Consider the following 14925-nt stretch of genomic DNA (forward strand, 5'->3'; position numbering starts at 1 on the left):
TTTTTCAACAATGTTATATTTCGGATTGAAAGGTTATGAAACAATGAAGGGATTGATGAAAGTGACATCTGTCTCTCAAAAGTATAAAAATCTTCAATCTCAATTATTCAATGCTCTTGTTTTTCAAACCATTATTCCAGTTTTTCTGATGCATATTCCAGCAACTACAATCTATTTCTCCATTTTTATCAATTCTTCCACTGAAATTTTGGGAGAACTTCTGAATTTTAGTATCGCTATGTATCCTGCTCTGAATCCTTTGCCCACTATTTTCATTGTCAAAAGCTACAAACAAGCGGTTACTGGTAAATATGAAAACTTGTGGTTTGTGGTGGTTGAACAGGATGAATAATTCTGAGCTACAAAAAAGATAACTTTTAGCAAAAAGATGCAGGAACATGATGGAATTTCATTTTGTTCCCCATGAATATCCTTAGTTGAAGTTACTAAAACTTCTTCAAACTTTCAGATTTCGTGTTCTGTCGCAAAAGAGTGGCACCTGTGGATAATTCACTTCTAGGCTTGAATAGTCAAATGATGACACAATATCCATTGCCAACAGTATCCACATATATCCACTGATATCATTATTAATTTCAAGACGAAGTTTGAACTTTCAGAACCTTGATTTTTTTGCACTTTTCATAAATAAATGCTGTTTCGTCAAATAATTTTTCTTTCTTATTTCGTTTCAAGAATCTATGGATTACAAGAAGGGATTACTTGGATTAGATTTAAAAATGAAACTGATAGTGAATGTGTAATGAAAGTATTGAACATACCCGCCTACACACTTGTAAAAGAACTGTCATTAGAAATCAGAATTTTTGAATCACATATCCTTCCTCGTATTTTTCAATTTCCTTTATTCATAACAACTACAATTTCTGTTTTTACGACTAGACATAGTATATGAATCATGAAAAAAAGCCATCTGAGTAAATAATAAATCTTCATTTTTCATAATTCTCTAAAATGGAAATCGACGATATTCTATGGCTGAATATATCTGCAATCTGTGCTGTTTCAATCAATTTCCTTCTGATTGTTTTGATTCTAAAAAAGTCTCCAAAGTCTCTTGGATCGTACAAATATCTCATGATTTACATTAATCTCTTCGAATTCACGTATGCTATTTTATATTTTGCCGAAAAGCCAGTAAGTTTTAGATCAATTTTGCACAAAATCTGATTCGAAATGTGAAGGAATCCAGTCCTTATTTTCAGGATCTATTCACAAAAAAATCAGCATTTTTTCTAATTGTCAATTGGAGAGAATCCATTTTCCCGAAATTCGTAGCATGTATTTTGGATTGTAAGTCATCTTTTAATTGCATTCTTGAAAATTAAAAAAGATGATTTCAGTACTTTTTGTTGGATTCTTTGGAATTTCAATAGCAATTCTTGCTCTTCATTTTATTTATCGGTTCTTAAGTATTACAAAGTAAGAAAACTTCTCATCATTCATTTCAATTCACATTTCTATTACAGTAACCGACATTTAAAATCATTTGACTCATGGAAAATCATTCTATGGTTCATGATTCCTCTGTTGAATGGAGTCACATTTATGATCACTGGTGGCATTATTTTGTGTGCTGATCAGGAAACGAATTGGTTTATGAAGTGAGTTTCTCAGAAAAACACTCATTGAAAACATCTTTTTTCCAGGGAAAACTATCCAGGTCTGATCGAAAACACTACAATTATCGATGACTTGTATTACATGGGCCCGTTTTTCTGGCCAAAGTTAGCCAACTCCTCTTCTGAAGAATATTTCAGCTGGAAAGGAGCTGGTGGTTCACTCATTGTTATGGGATTAATTGTGAGTTTATTTTGATAAAATCCTGATTTTTTCCATTTCTACGTTCAGATGACAAGTGAAGAAATTCAATTTTTCTGAAATAAAACATAAAAATGTTTCTAATTTTCAGTCTCTCTCCAGTTCAATAATGATATATTTCGGAGTGAAAGGATATCGGAGTATGAATAGGTTAATTGCTCAAACAAGTTGCTCAGAAAAGTTCAAAAGTGTTCAAAAACAGTTATTTCATGCTCTTGTATTCCAAACTCTCATTCCTGTCGTTCTAATGCATATCCCTGCTTCTGCCATTTATATCACAATATTTTTCGACAAATCGACTGAAATTGTCGGAGAAACTCTCAGTTTAACAATTGCAATGTATCCAACACTCAACCCACTTCCGACTATTTTTATCGTTAAAAATTATAGAAAAGCTTTGAAAGGTAAGGAAATTAATTACATTTTTCATTTGAATTGGGAGTCAATTTCAGATGTTTTCGTGTCACTCAAAAATTGTGTTTTGGGGGAAACAAGAGTTACTCAAGTGTCAGCCTTTTCTACGCAGATAACCACTGGAATCTCTACAAAATAATGTTTTCACAACAATTCCGAATGAATAAAGATGAAATTAATGTTTTTACAGTCTAGAAACTTTGTTTTCCTATTTGCGAATTTTTTTTTCTTTAAAATTGTTTATTTGCCAGATATTACGGTTGAATTTTTCATCCAAAACTGTCTTTTTCCTAGTTATCATGCTTGAAACCCTTTGTTTTAAATGTTTACTAGGAAGAATCTCATTGAAGAAATAAACTTTAAATTCATTTTCTCTCCTTGTTTTCCCGTGAATACCGAAAACGGTATTCGTTCCGTTAATACCGAAAACGGTATAAACGGAACATGGTTTCCGAGCCATTTTCTGGGAAAATATGTTTTCCGGGAAAGCGTTCATGGATACGGCCTCTGAAAAAGGAAACCTCAGATAACTTGTGTGCAGTTTTTCTCAAACTTCACGAACTTATAGAACTGATCAAGCTCTTTCAGATACTTCAGAAATGTTATCAATATTCAATCTACCAACTGAGTTACAGTCTTTGTGATAATGAATTGCATCATTTCATGAGATTGACCGTAATTCATGTAACCCCTTTTTCTCTGACAACTTGCATCATTCCAAAGTCGAGAAAAAGTATTAAAAAATGTAAAGCGATTTGAGAAAAATGAGAGAGAGAGAGCTGATTTATTCTATGATTCAAAGCGAACAGAAGGGCGATTATTTCGTTTCTGCCTTGCAATTTCGTCTTCTTCTTCAAGTTCACCCCCATTCGATCCAAGCTGAAAATAAATCTTGAAGTGAATCGGTTCAGTGTCGAAACCATACATTCTCGCGTTTCAACTGGGCTTCTCTTATTTGATGATGTTGCTCCGATGAACAAACTTCCACAATCTGCCAAATATATCTTGAAGAACTAACGAAATCATCGGATTTGAAAGAATTGTGCAACTTTTGTGGCAGTTTTTGTTTCACTAATTGACAAATACATTGCATATTTTTAGCACGTGGATCTCCCAGATATAATCTCAGCGTTTCCTGCCATTGTAGATGTAATCCAATAGGTGTATCCAACTAAAAAAAAAGAAAATTGAAATTCTTGAATTCAAACAAACATAATCAGCCATAGTAACTATTCCAACATCTGGAGAGTTGAAGAATGGGATTCCCATATAAAAGGACCATAATTGACATCTTGTATTAGGACAACAGAGATCCACGTGGATTCCAACCACTATTTTATCCATCGTCTGATGAATCTCGAATGAATTCGCAGGTTTCATTTCTAGATGTTTTCCGACATTCTAAATGTAAAACAGATGAGAACATTGAAATCTGAAATGAGGCATACCGTTATTTCACATGCAGATCCATCATTTTTGGATATTACACTGAATTCATAACATGTTCCAACAATAACATATCCTTGAGTTGATCTATAAAGTTAATACCGAATTTGGAATTGAACATAATTGTTTCATACTCACATTGGCAAATAAGCAATTTGTTTGGTATCAAACAACCATACAATGAAACAATTATCCGCTTCTTTTTGAATCACCAATCCATGCACGACGAATTGAGGCGCAGGTGGAAGAGAACTGAGTGGAGGAGGAATTGGAGAGTGACTGGAAGTGTTTGCAGATGAACTGAAATTCGATAATACTCAAAAGTGCTCGAAGTAAGAATTTTCATTTTGCAGAGTTTTGATATAATACTTTTCTGATTTTATGAAAAAGAACTATGGAATCACCTCGTCTCAAATAAAGACTGCGTTGGGGGGACTGGTCCAGAAATGTTCATAAATGAAAGTCCTGCTAAGATGTTGATTGGAGGACCGGAATCACTGAAAAACGTGTTTGGATTTCATATAAAGTCTATACTCACTGCATGTTTGCTCTAATTTTTGAGCTTCTACTCCGAGACCTTGATTTCTTTTTATGCATTGATGGTATCTTATTCTGAGCACTTTGTGCGTCCACACTTCTTGATGGTCTTTCAGGATTCAATTGTCCTGAACTAGAATCCAAATTATTTGTTTTTTCCAGAAGTTGCTCTTCTTCTTCTTCTTCCATTTTCTTCATCAACAAATCATATTCCTCTCGATTAGATCTTGGATCTATCTTAGATTTTATTCGAACCACTTTGAATATTTGATTAATATTGAATTTCGAGTCATTACTGGAATAAAAATATTATAAGTATATCTTTACTAATAGATCACTTACACAGTGATATCAGTTTTAAATGCAGAAAATGATGGATTGGTACGAACAGCAGAACAGTCCACGAATCCATACCAATCCGCGTATCCAAATTGTCTATCGAATGTGAGATGGTTCTCATTTGAACTGAATGCAATCCAAGATGATATTTTCAGCTTTCCATTCTCGCCTACTTTGACACAATCGCCATTTTCTGCATCGACGATTCTCGGATTTAAAACTCTCAATATTCCATTTTGTTCATTTGATTCTCCAGCATTATATATTATAAACTGACCAGCAGATGCACTGAAAAACCGATAGTTCTAGAAGATTCTTAGCAACCAACCTCTCTCCATTTCCAATTTTCACATAAATAAGCTTGTGATGTTCTCTATTGAAACATCTAACAACTCCAGAAACTGAGTCAAAATCGAGAACCAGACAACGTTTTTCCATTCTAGAACAGAAAATTGAAGAAAATGAAACGAGTCAAGGGAAAGAGTGAGCAAGCAATGTATTTCACAACATGAAACTGATAAAAGACATTGAAACTTGAAGGAGAGTTGGCAAACAGAGGGAAACCTTATCATTCGAACATTGCCAACATTTTTATTTATTTTTCGTTATTTTACGAATGTAATAGACGTCGTTGGAATACAAAAGAGAACATGAATGACCTTTGCAACAATGGGAATATAACTTCTGAGAAGTCCTCCGAAACAGGAATCCCTCGTGTATCTTGGTTACGAGAAGCAAGATGTCAGAAGAAAAAATGGGCTGTCCAAATGAATAAGGTCTTCATTTTATCATTCTTTCAATTCTGACTCACTATAAATACTAACAAATGGAACATAGTGTTGAAACAAGAATAAAGTACTTTATTGACAAGTTCATTCAAAATTGATCAAACTTCCAAGACCTCAAATAATCATCCCTTCCAGCTATCAGAATAAACTTTTGATCATGGTAGTTAAAAAACTCCGGAGATGTGAAAACTTCTTTATTCGAAATTGGAAATGCGGTCACTTCTTCCAACGTTTCGCGATTCTCAAATCTTCCGAAAAGAAGCATTCCATTTTTTGAAATCATCATAAGTTTTGGAGAATTGTCTAAGGAGTTCCATGGATCTATTAGTTTCGGGGTTTTCACAAATGATATTCCTGGTACATCAAATTGGAATATTTTCGAAACAGTTAGTTTCGAAGAGATGTTCAAAGTGATAATTTTGCCAGATTGAGTAGCAACAATTAGTTTGTTCCCAGTTTTCAATGGAGCACAGAAACAATTCTCGTTTTCTAACGAAATAGATTCCTGTAAAATAGGGGTTTTCAGGTTAATTTGAACGCATGTCACCTACCTTTTCTTCTCCAGTTGTGGAATTTAGAATCGTCAAAACTCCATGAACAGAACTTATCAATATTGAGTTGCCATCGAGAAATACAACTTCTGAGAATATTGGACCAAACCGTTTGAAAAACGAAATATTGAATACTGGGTGTTTCTGACTATCATATTTTACGAGAATTCTAGTCAAACAACCAGAAGTTGTTGTCACAAGTATAGATCCATCAGAAGAAATCACTGGTCCAATTGACGTCCCTCCGCCATTTTCATCAATCAGTTGACGGAATATTGATAAGTGAGTCTATAATTCAACGTGTTTTTTTACTTCAACTTTAGCTATTCTACCTCAGAATCGATTGCGTGAAAGTAACCGTTTTCTGTTGTACAGTAAATCAGTTTTCCATCGGAAGCACATTGTGATCGTATTCCAAAATCTTCTTCGTATTTTTGGGTTTTGAAAAGTTCACCAGAATCAGCTCTCAGAAAATATAGTCCACTTTTCTTTGAACCTAAAAAATAAATATTTTAATGGGTGTGGTTCGCAATAATATCTTAATGTTATGATCGTCAAGGGATTGTATATTACATATAATTTGAAACTGACCAATAACTATGAAATTCTTCACTGAAATCGGTTTGCATTCAAATCGAACCCCGCAGTTAGTTCTCCATAAACAGTCACCAGTCAGTGGATTGACAGCAACAACAATTCCAGAATGAGAAGCGCAAATTATCATATTTACGCTGCAAAAATTACAAAATATACATTTTCAGGTAACTGTAAATCACTTCAACACTAGAATACTCCCATCAATGCATTTACATAAATCCACTGCCCAATTCATTCTCGGTTGTCGTCTTATTGAGACTTTGATTTTGATTGTTTCTGATTCTTCATGATCCAATTCTTCCAACTTCTCTGATATAAACTGATTCAAAAAACTTCGAATTGTTATTTTATCATTCAAAATTTCTCTCATTGCAACTTCTTCAATTTCTCCAAATGATATAGATAACTCTGCCGCCATCAATGAATTGATTCCTATTGACACGAAGCTCTGATCCAAAACGTTTGTCAGATCGATTCCCCGTCTTTTTTTCAAAAATTCCTGAATTATACTCGAGGTGTCTCTGCATACTTTTATGAAGTGTTCATTGCTAATTCTTCTCAATTCATTCTCATCCACTTTTCCACTTGAATTTATCGGAAGACTTGCCACGTGAATTACAGAAACAATGATGGAATTCGAGTCATCCAACTTCATTATTTTCGTATGACTAGTATCTGTGGATGGCGTCGAATCAGGTCCACTTATGAATTGCACAATATGTCGATTGTTGAAGTGAATGAAATGAACCGATTGAATTGATGAATTCTCCCGGTTTGCCAATTCAGAGAGATCATCCAGACATATTCGGATCCCTCTATGTTTAATCTGGAAATTGATGAAGTTTCTAATATTCTTAACACGTTATCTCACCATTCTGTCAACTCTTCCAACCAATTTAATTGCTCCATTTTCTTTTCTTCTCACTCGATCTCCTGTTTCATGTTTCTTTCCTTTCCGCCCATTCACATAACACTGTCTGGAACCACCTAAAAGTTATTCATTTCAAATAATCATCCAAATTAAAGCTCTTAACCTAAAACCAATTGATCATTTGAATCTATTTCGAGTGTTGTTCCAGTGATTTCAGTTCCAATCAAAACTTCTGGACAATCAACTTCAACTTCGAAACTAGTAGCCCAGCATGATACTTCAGTCACTCCGTATACGTTGAACACTCGTGTTTGGTTATCGGGACTTCTGACTGAGTTGATGAATGATAATGGGAAATTTGAACCTCCAAGAAGAAGAATTCGCAAAGATGATGTGGCGGAGAGCAATGAATCTGGTGACGGGAGCATCTCAAATACCGTTGGAGTGAACTGAAAACATACTTCCACATAGGTTCACAACCTTTCAACATCAATATTCAGGGCTATGTGAAAAAATTTTCGGACGAAAATTTTTTTTCGGTTTTTTCGGTGGTTTCCGAAAAATTTTACGGTCTAAACTTTTCGAAAAAGTTTTTCGGACGAAAAATTTTGGAAATTTCCTCTGAAACTTTCAAAAATTAAGTGACAAAAATAGTGATGTTTCGATTTTTCCTGAAATTTTGTACTCAAAAACAGGTTTCTATGAGTCTTTCTTTGAAATACATACAAGTTTTCGAAAAAAAAAGTTTTTCGGTTTTTCGGTACCAAGCTTTCGAAAAAAAAAACGTTTTTCGCAAATTTTTCGGAAACGTTTTTTCGCACAGCCCTGATCAATATGAACACTCTCGAATGAGTTCTTTCAAAAATGTACACCAATAAAAATGTGTAAAATTAGATAAAACGCATGTTCGAATGAATGTCTAGTGAGTCATTCCCAAAAACCAAACCTGTGCAATGGTGGGCCTGAACTCTTCAATTGCGTTTTGTAATCGATGTGGTTCATTTCTAAAATTATCGGGAGTTAAGACCAATTGACATCCAACGTGAAATGCCATAAACAGTTCAATAATTGAAGGATCAAATTGTAGGGAAGTGGAAAAAAGAATTGAATCCGATGGTTCCACATGGAATATTGAACTGTAATCATTATTTTTCGGGTGCCCACAGTTCCAGAAAAACAAACCAGAAATACTCAACATTCTTTTCAATACATGAGACTGGAACTGCAACTTGTTTCCTTATATTTCCAGAAGTTCCACTCGTGTAGATAACATAACAAATTTCATCAATCGTACTGTCATTTCCGTTGTTTTCCGAGATTCGAAAAATCTAGAAATTGATTTTGATTACGAATGAAACAACTGTTCTCATAGATCCACAGTTCGATGCATTTGTGAGTTTCTGAGTGTAAAAAACAAAAATTAGGCAAACACTCTTTGACTACACCACTCTTTGACTACACTTGCTCTTTGACTCTACATTCTCTTTGACTCTAAAGTCTCTTTGACTTCACTTTTCTCTTTGACTACATTTGTCTCTTTGACTTCAAAGTATCTTTGACTACAGTTTTCTCTTTGACTTCTTTATACTCTTTGACGACTAGCTCTCTTTGACTTCACTTTCCCTATAATGACTATTTGAATACATACATTCTTCTAAATAGTTTGAGAAGATCTAAATATTCCTGACTCCAGTAATCATAAATTAGTTTTTGTCGCGTTCCAGAATCATTCGGGATCGTTAACTGAATATCTTGAGCGGGAGAAACAACATTAATTTCTATTAAATTACAGCTTCCATCACCGTTCTCCCTGTTTTAAGAATATTTTTGTGAGAAACTGTTATGTTCTTAGGTGGCGGAGAGTGGAAAATAAATAACCATTTGTTTACATATGGAATAACCCAAAACTATTAGTTCTATAGGCTTATACAGGCAGATCTTCTTGCCACTTGTGACCTCAGGGTTAGGCGATCACTTGGCTAGGCCATGCTAGTTCACGCCACAACAGTAACCTATACTCTGATTCATAGTTAAGAATAATGAGATGCAAAAACCGAGAAGCTTGGTATCTACTCAAGTTTTGATTAACAACTCATGACAATTCATTATACTCAAAAAATCTAAGTTGTTTGAGATATTGGGAAATAAGATATTCTTTTCAACGTTTGAACTGTAGAATCTTCCATTTTCTAATTAAAACACTGTTTCGACTATCTAGACCAGAGTTACATGGAAACGAACATTTCTTATTCGGCAGTCGGTAGTCGGAATTCCATGAAACATCTAGACCATAAAGGGAAATGGTAAAATTGGTTATGGTTATAACACATTGTTATTCATTAGCAAAATTGACTATCTAGTTACATGCAAGTTTTTTAACTAACTTTCAGAGGCTCTAGTCAGTATTGAATGTTCAGAGATCCTCCCACTATCTAGAAGAATGTATGTATTCAAATAGTCATTATAGGGAAAGTGAAGTCAAAGAGAGATAGTAGTCAAAGAGTATAAAGAAGTCAAAGAGAAAACTGTAGTCAAAGATACTTTGAAGTCAAAGAGACAAATGTAGTCAAAGAGAAAAGTGAAGTCAAAGAGACTTTATAGTCAAAGAGAATGTAGAGTCAAAGAGCAAGTGTAGTCAAAGAGTGGTGTAGTCAAAGAGTGTTTGCCCAAAAATTACCTGTTTTCCATCATATACCAACGTTGTTCGAAATTTTTGATTTGATTCGAGACTTGATTCTTTAGAATTGTCTTCACAAAAAGTGAAAGTGATTCGAAGTTGAATACATCTGAAATTTAACTACGTAAGGATTCTGGAGTTTATCACGAATCTCACGCAATAATTATCAGCACAGTGTCGATAGTTCGTTTTACTTTAACGAATAATACATCTGACTTGTTAATCTCTATCTTCATAAGTAATCTCGATATTTTAGCAACTCTGTCCCTTATTTCCTCTACTCGTACTTCTTGTTTAGAACTGGCATCAACAATCTTGAAGTTCGCATTGTACTGGATTATCATTCTAAAGAAAACGAAAACATAATATTTATTCGGATTTGATTGAAAAATGTCTTAAGCGATCGCAGTTCGCGTACACGATGTGATTTCTGTGGAGACCAATCAGTAATAGAAATATTAAATTTTTTCATAAGATTTTCACCGTAATAAAGCGGAACAATATTCTGAAAGATACTTGACAGGGAAGGAAATATTGAGAAATATGTTATACAAATAAATAAGGATAAAGATTAAATTATTGAATAACTGTCACATAAAAACGTAGTTTACATTTAATTAATTCAATTAGGGCTACACATTGGAAACTCCAATCATTTTTTGATCGGAATCAGATTGTCCTGCTTCTGGTCGACTTTCTCGATTGTTTGAAAAAGAAACATCCTCCAGCTCTCGCTCCATGACAATCTGACCCAAATTCTCTTTCTCTGTATTGTAGACAACATCAAGTTCATCTTTCTGTAATTTCGAAATTAGATTCAAAAATTTTCAACATTAGATTTTATACCAGTTTTTTCCTCGGGTATCTCTCAGCAATAACTGTCATCTGAATTTGCTGCCACTGATATTTCTGTTTCTCATTGTCAGCAAGACCACGTCGGACATCGAAACGATAATCGAGATCAAGTGGCATCATACCAGCCAATTTCTTGCTCATATTCACTTCTTTACTCCATTCTTTCTTCTTCGATTCTGGACCATACTCCTTTTGAAGCATTTCGAGTGCTTCTTTTTCAAACCTATCTTCTTCTAATTTGTTTAGTTTTCGACCGAACTTCAGATATTTGGCGTTGATAAGATCGACAATTGCTCCCCATAGAAGAATGGAATACGAGTCGAAGTAGTCAAATTGATCATATAAATCCAGTTGAATTTGCTCCAATGATGGAGGTTTCCATACATTTGGAGAAGAGACCCAGTTGTAACCACGAAGCTCACTTTGAAATTCGATAGCTTTTTGAACCATGACTGGGCCAATTTCTACTAAATACTCTTTCTGACAATAATCTTCCATATCCAAATTTCCGATTGTTGTTTCATTAACTTCATCGGGACCTCGAGGTGTATCAGTTTGAAGTCCCGGAGAAGTAGATGGACTTAGTGTTCCGGTATCAAAGATAGACTTCAATGGAAGAAGTGGCTGTAACATTTTAATGATTAGATATATAGAACAAGTATGAATTTTCAATTGAAAATTGTTTTTATCAAAACTAAAAATACCTTGTTATTCAGCAAAAATCCTGAGTCGTCAGCGCTATCGTCAGCTCCGCGTGGGTCGAATTGATCTTCTTCCAAACTTCTTTCAAACTCATCGTTGTTTACAAACTTTTTTGTTTCGTCCTCTTCGTCATCTGGATCTATGTAACGTCTGTATTCATCAGTAACCGTTTCTTCTGTTCGTTTTCTCGGAGGTGTAGGAGTGAGGGCACTTTCTCGAAGACGCCTTTGCTCTTCTTGCTCTTCCATTTCATGCTCGAATGGAGTAATATCATGCTCATCGACATTCAACTCAACTTCTGATTCATCATTCAGAGGAGGTGATTGGGTTTCTGAACTCTCTTCAGAAATGTTCTCTACTTTCGGAACATCAGAATCAATCGAAGGTACAACAACAGCGGCAGAATCAGGTACAGGTATTTCTTCCACTTCTGCTGCCCTTTTTTCTTCTTCGTCCTCATTCTCTTTCTCGAATGATTCATTTTCCTTCTTTATTTTTTCAAGAAAATGTGAAACTCCTGCGGATAATCGTCGCGCTGATTCAGGATCCAAAGAAACACGCTCACTTCTGGGAGTACTATCAGCCGAAAGAGTGGATGGCATTGACGGGTAACTGATATCACTTTTGAAATGTGTGAATGAATCTAGAGTTTCAAGACTTTCATTGCGCAGGACAATGCTTTCAAGCATTTCGTCTATGTCGAGAGTTGTCGCTGCAGTCATCGAGAGAGTAGAAGTGGGCACAGCAGAAGGATTGGAATGTGCTACTACAAATTCTTCCGTTTGTTGAGTTTGTTGAGCAAAGTCTTCTGTTGTAAGGGTAACCGGAACAATTGTTGGAGCAGTCGGTGGCGTAGTTTGTGATGAAGAATTTATTTTTTCGAGGGACGATAGATCAAGTGGTTCAACACCAACTCTTCGTGGGCTTGTTTGGGTCATTGCAGTTTCAGCCAACCGAGCAGTAACTTGAGTTGAAACTTCTCTTGTATTTGGATGAGACGCGGAGTTCAGAGAATGAGAATCAGAATACGTTCCAGCAGTGGCGAAATCAGAAGGAACAATCTGAATTTCAACCAATATCATTGATGTATTCATCATGGTAACTCACTTTCATTGCAATACTTTTTCTGCTTGTGCCGAATGAACGATTCATTGGATTTCGCCGGTGAAGAGATGCCACATTTTTGAATCGATTAATAGTCACGAACATCTTTTTTTGTAAACTTTGCAGTTCTCGAGCTGTCTGAACATCAAATTCGTGAAATGGTAGCGATACCCATCCATCGAGGGATTTCAGGAGCTTCTCATTCTCTGGATCACCGGCAAACGGCCGACTGAAATTCGTATTGAAGTTGTGTGATAAATTAATTTATGATTTCTTACTTGGACACTAATTGATGAGTGGAAAACTGAACATTTGTGATTTTTCCGATTCGATCCTTCAAATCGCTAATTACTTCCAACTTTTTTTCTCTCTGCTTGTTAGTCTCTACTAATTTTCTCGATGCTTCTGCAGCATTCCGTTTCCGCTTCGCTTCCTGAACAGCTGGACTCAACGCAGCAAGATTCTGCAATAACTTGGAGACGGGGATAGTAGAAATAGTTTCAAGTACAATCTTAAAAACTAAGGTCCATTTTTGGTTTGATGGGTCTATTCACAAGGTAGAAAAAACCGAAAAAAAACAAACTATTTTTACTACTAGCAAAAATCGTTTTTTTGTTACCTTGCGAATCGGGCCATTACAAATGACCAACCAAAAAAGCCCATCTAGTTTAGCTCACTAACAGTACCTTCATGCTTTCCAATTTGGTCATTTGTTGTTCAACAGTAACAACAGTTCGATCCGCATATTGCATATGCATTTGATGTGCAGCCACCAATGTATCCACGTAAGATGTTCTGATAATAGTTGTTTCTTTCGAACACGAAATCACGGGAGATTTTGCACGTGGGAAATGTGGAACAGCGTTGAGAGTTTCCATGGGAGGTGGTTGAGAAGAGCTTCGATCAACGATAACATCACTTCGCGAAGTAATCCGTGAAGACCTTCGAGGACTTCTACTACATTTCGACGTGTCCACAATAGTGTCAGAAAGTACCTTTTCCCGAGCTTCTTGCATTGAATGTCCGGAGAATACAAGGTCTTTCATTTTAGAAAAGTTTTCTTCCATTTTCCGACTGAGACAGTTCGTGTAATATGTTTGTTCATCAGAAGTTTCTGAAAAAGCTTTAAAAAATTACAACCAACTTCACAAGACATCTTTGAAAGATTATTCACGTACAAACGACAGTGAAAGTGTGTAGTACGGGACAAATTTGTTTTACTAGAATCTTGGAAAGTCTCTAATTATTAGTTAGGCACAGTTCTTACAACTGCGCTCCACCGAAACGCTCTTGAAAAATGTCTATTTTTCTGAGTCTCTCAATTTCACACGCAATTTTCTCCGGTTTAGGTAGAGCGCAGTTGTACGAAGCGTGCCGTGATAATAAGAACTCTCAATGTTATAGAAGAGCTCAGATCAAGAGCAGTTGGAAATGTTAACCGAAGCTTTCTATTCCCTACCAAAGATGTCGTGTTTTATTATATAAATTCATACTTTCATTCTTCATTATTCTAGGTGGCTTCGTTGACACCGGTGTTACTTCTGCACTTCCACTTTCAGACATTCTTCTACTTTTCCGTAGATCCTTCTTCGAAGTCGAAGGAGTCACAAATTCCTCGTCTTGTGAACCTCCGCCACTTTCACGCTTCGGTGTAAAGTACTGATCATTAGTAGGAGAAGTTTCGTTCGGCTCTGGAGTCATTGAAAGCGAGTTTCGAGCCGACGATGATGCAGAACGTTGGGCAACACGTATATCTCTTGCTTTTCCTCGAATCCTCCTGTCAACGTCGTATCTTTCGTAATCTTCTGCCGTTGGGCTAGGATTAACTAAAGTAAAACAAATTAATTTCGCACACAAAAATTTAATCTACTTACTCAACGACGCATAACTGGAGGATGACGGTCTTTCGTTCTCTGACATATTCTCTTTTTTTCTGAAACGCTTCATCGATTTTTGTTAAAGGGGATGTTGTTGCTATGGAGTATGTACCTTATGCGATCGTGATGACTTTGATACTTTTGTTCGTACAATACACCTTTCGATTCTCTTCCTTCGTTTGCTGACAGCCACGATCTGAATCCAGTTTTAGAAATTGGAATTTTAGACATTTTTAGTTTTCAGTGAATGAATGCGGCGCTAAATATAATTGAGAATTGGCGCTTTGGAGAAACGTTCAAAAACTGAGCCATACGCGCCGTTTCG

At 35.6% G+C, this 14925-nt stretch overlaps 3 protein-coding genes across 3 annotated transcripts; 1 reads left to right on the forward strand and 2 right to left on the reverse strand.

The window, feature by feature from the left end:
* Positions 1-975: 975 nt before the first annotated feature.
* On the forward strand, positions 976-2395 carry GCK72_010320 (uncharacterized protein; the record flags this gene model as incomplete). The annotated part of the gene is made up of 7 exons (XM_053727804.1): positions 976-1158; positions 1227-1314; positions 1365-1443; positions 1491-1625; positions 1671-1824; positions 1934-2246; positions 2295-2395. 7 exons carry the CDS (start codon positions 976-978, stop codon positions 2393-2395), a joined length of 1053 nt encoding a protein of 350 aa, XP_053587381.1.
* A 650-nt stretch (positions 2396-3045) lies between these two features.
* On the reverse strand, positions 3046-10406 carry GCK72_010321 (uncharacterized protein; the record flags this gene model as incomplete). Its single annotated transcript, XM_053727805.1, has 19 exons — positions 3046-3135; positions 3182-3427; positions 3487-3657; positions 3705-3789; positions 3841-4002; positions 4107-4199; positions 4280-4534; positions 4582-4866; positions 5471-5871; positions 5918-6205; positions 6250-6413; positions 6509-6648; positions 6694-7340; positions 7386-7501; positions 7549-7813; positions 8332-8521; positions 8568-8713; positions 10063-10171; positions 10219-10406. The coding sequence occupies 19 exons, from the start codon at positions 10404-10406 to the stop codon at positions 3046-3048; spliced, it is 4041 nt and encodes a 1346-aa protein (XP_053587382.1).
* Positions 10407-10694: 288 nt separating this feature from the next.
* On the reverse strand, positions 10695-14643 carry GCK72_010322 (uncharacterized protein; the record flags this gene model as incomplete). Its single annotated transcript, XM_003110959.2, has 8 exons — positions 10695-10859; positions 10909-11541; positions 11622-12680; positions 12727-12952; positions 13002-13186; positions 13410-13837; positions 14217-14549; positions 14598-14643. The coding sequence occupies 8 exons, from the start codon at positions 14641-14643 to the stop codon at positions 10695-10697; spliced, it is 3075 nt and encodes a 1024-aa protein (XP_003111007.2).
* Between the last annotated feature and the right edge of the window lie 282 nt (positions 14644-14925).

Source organism: Caenorhabditis remanei, chromosome III (genome assembly GCF_010183535.1).
Source record: "Caenorhabditis remanei strain PX506 chromosome III, whole genome shotgun sequence".
NCBI lineage: Eukaryota > Metazoa > Nematoda > Chromadorea > Rhabditida > Rhabditidae > Caenorhabditis > Caenorhabditis remanei.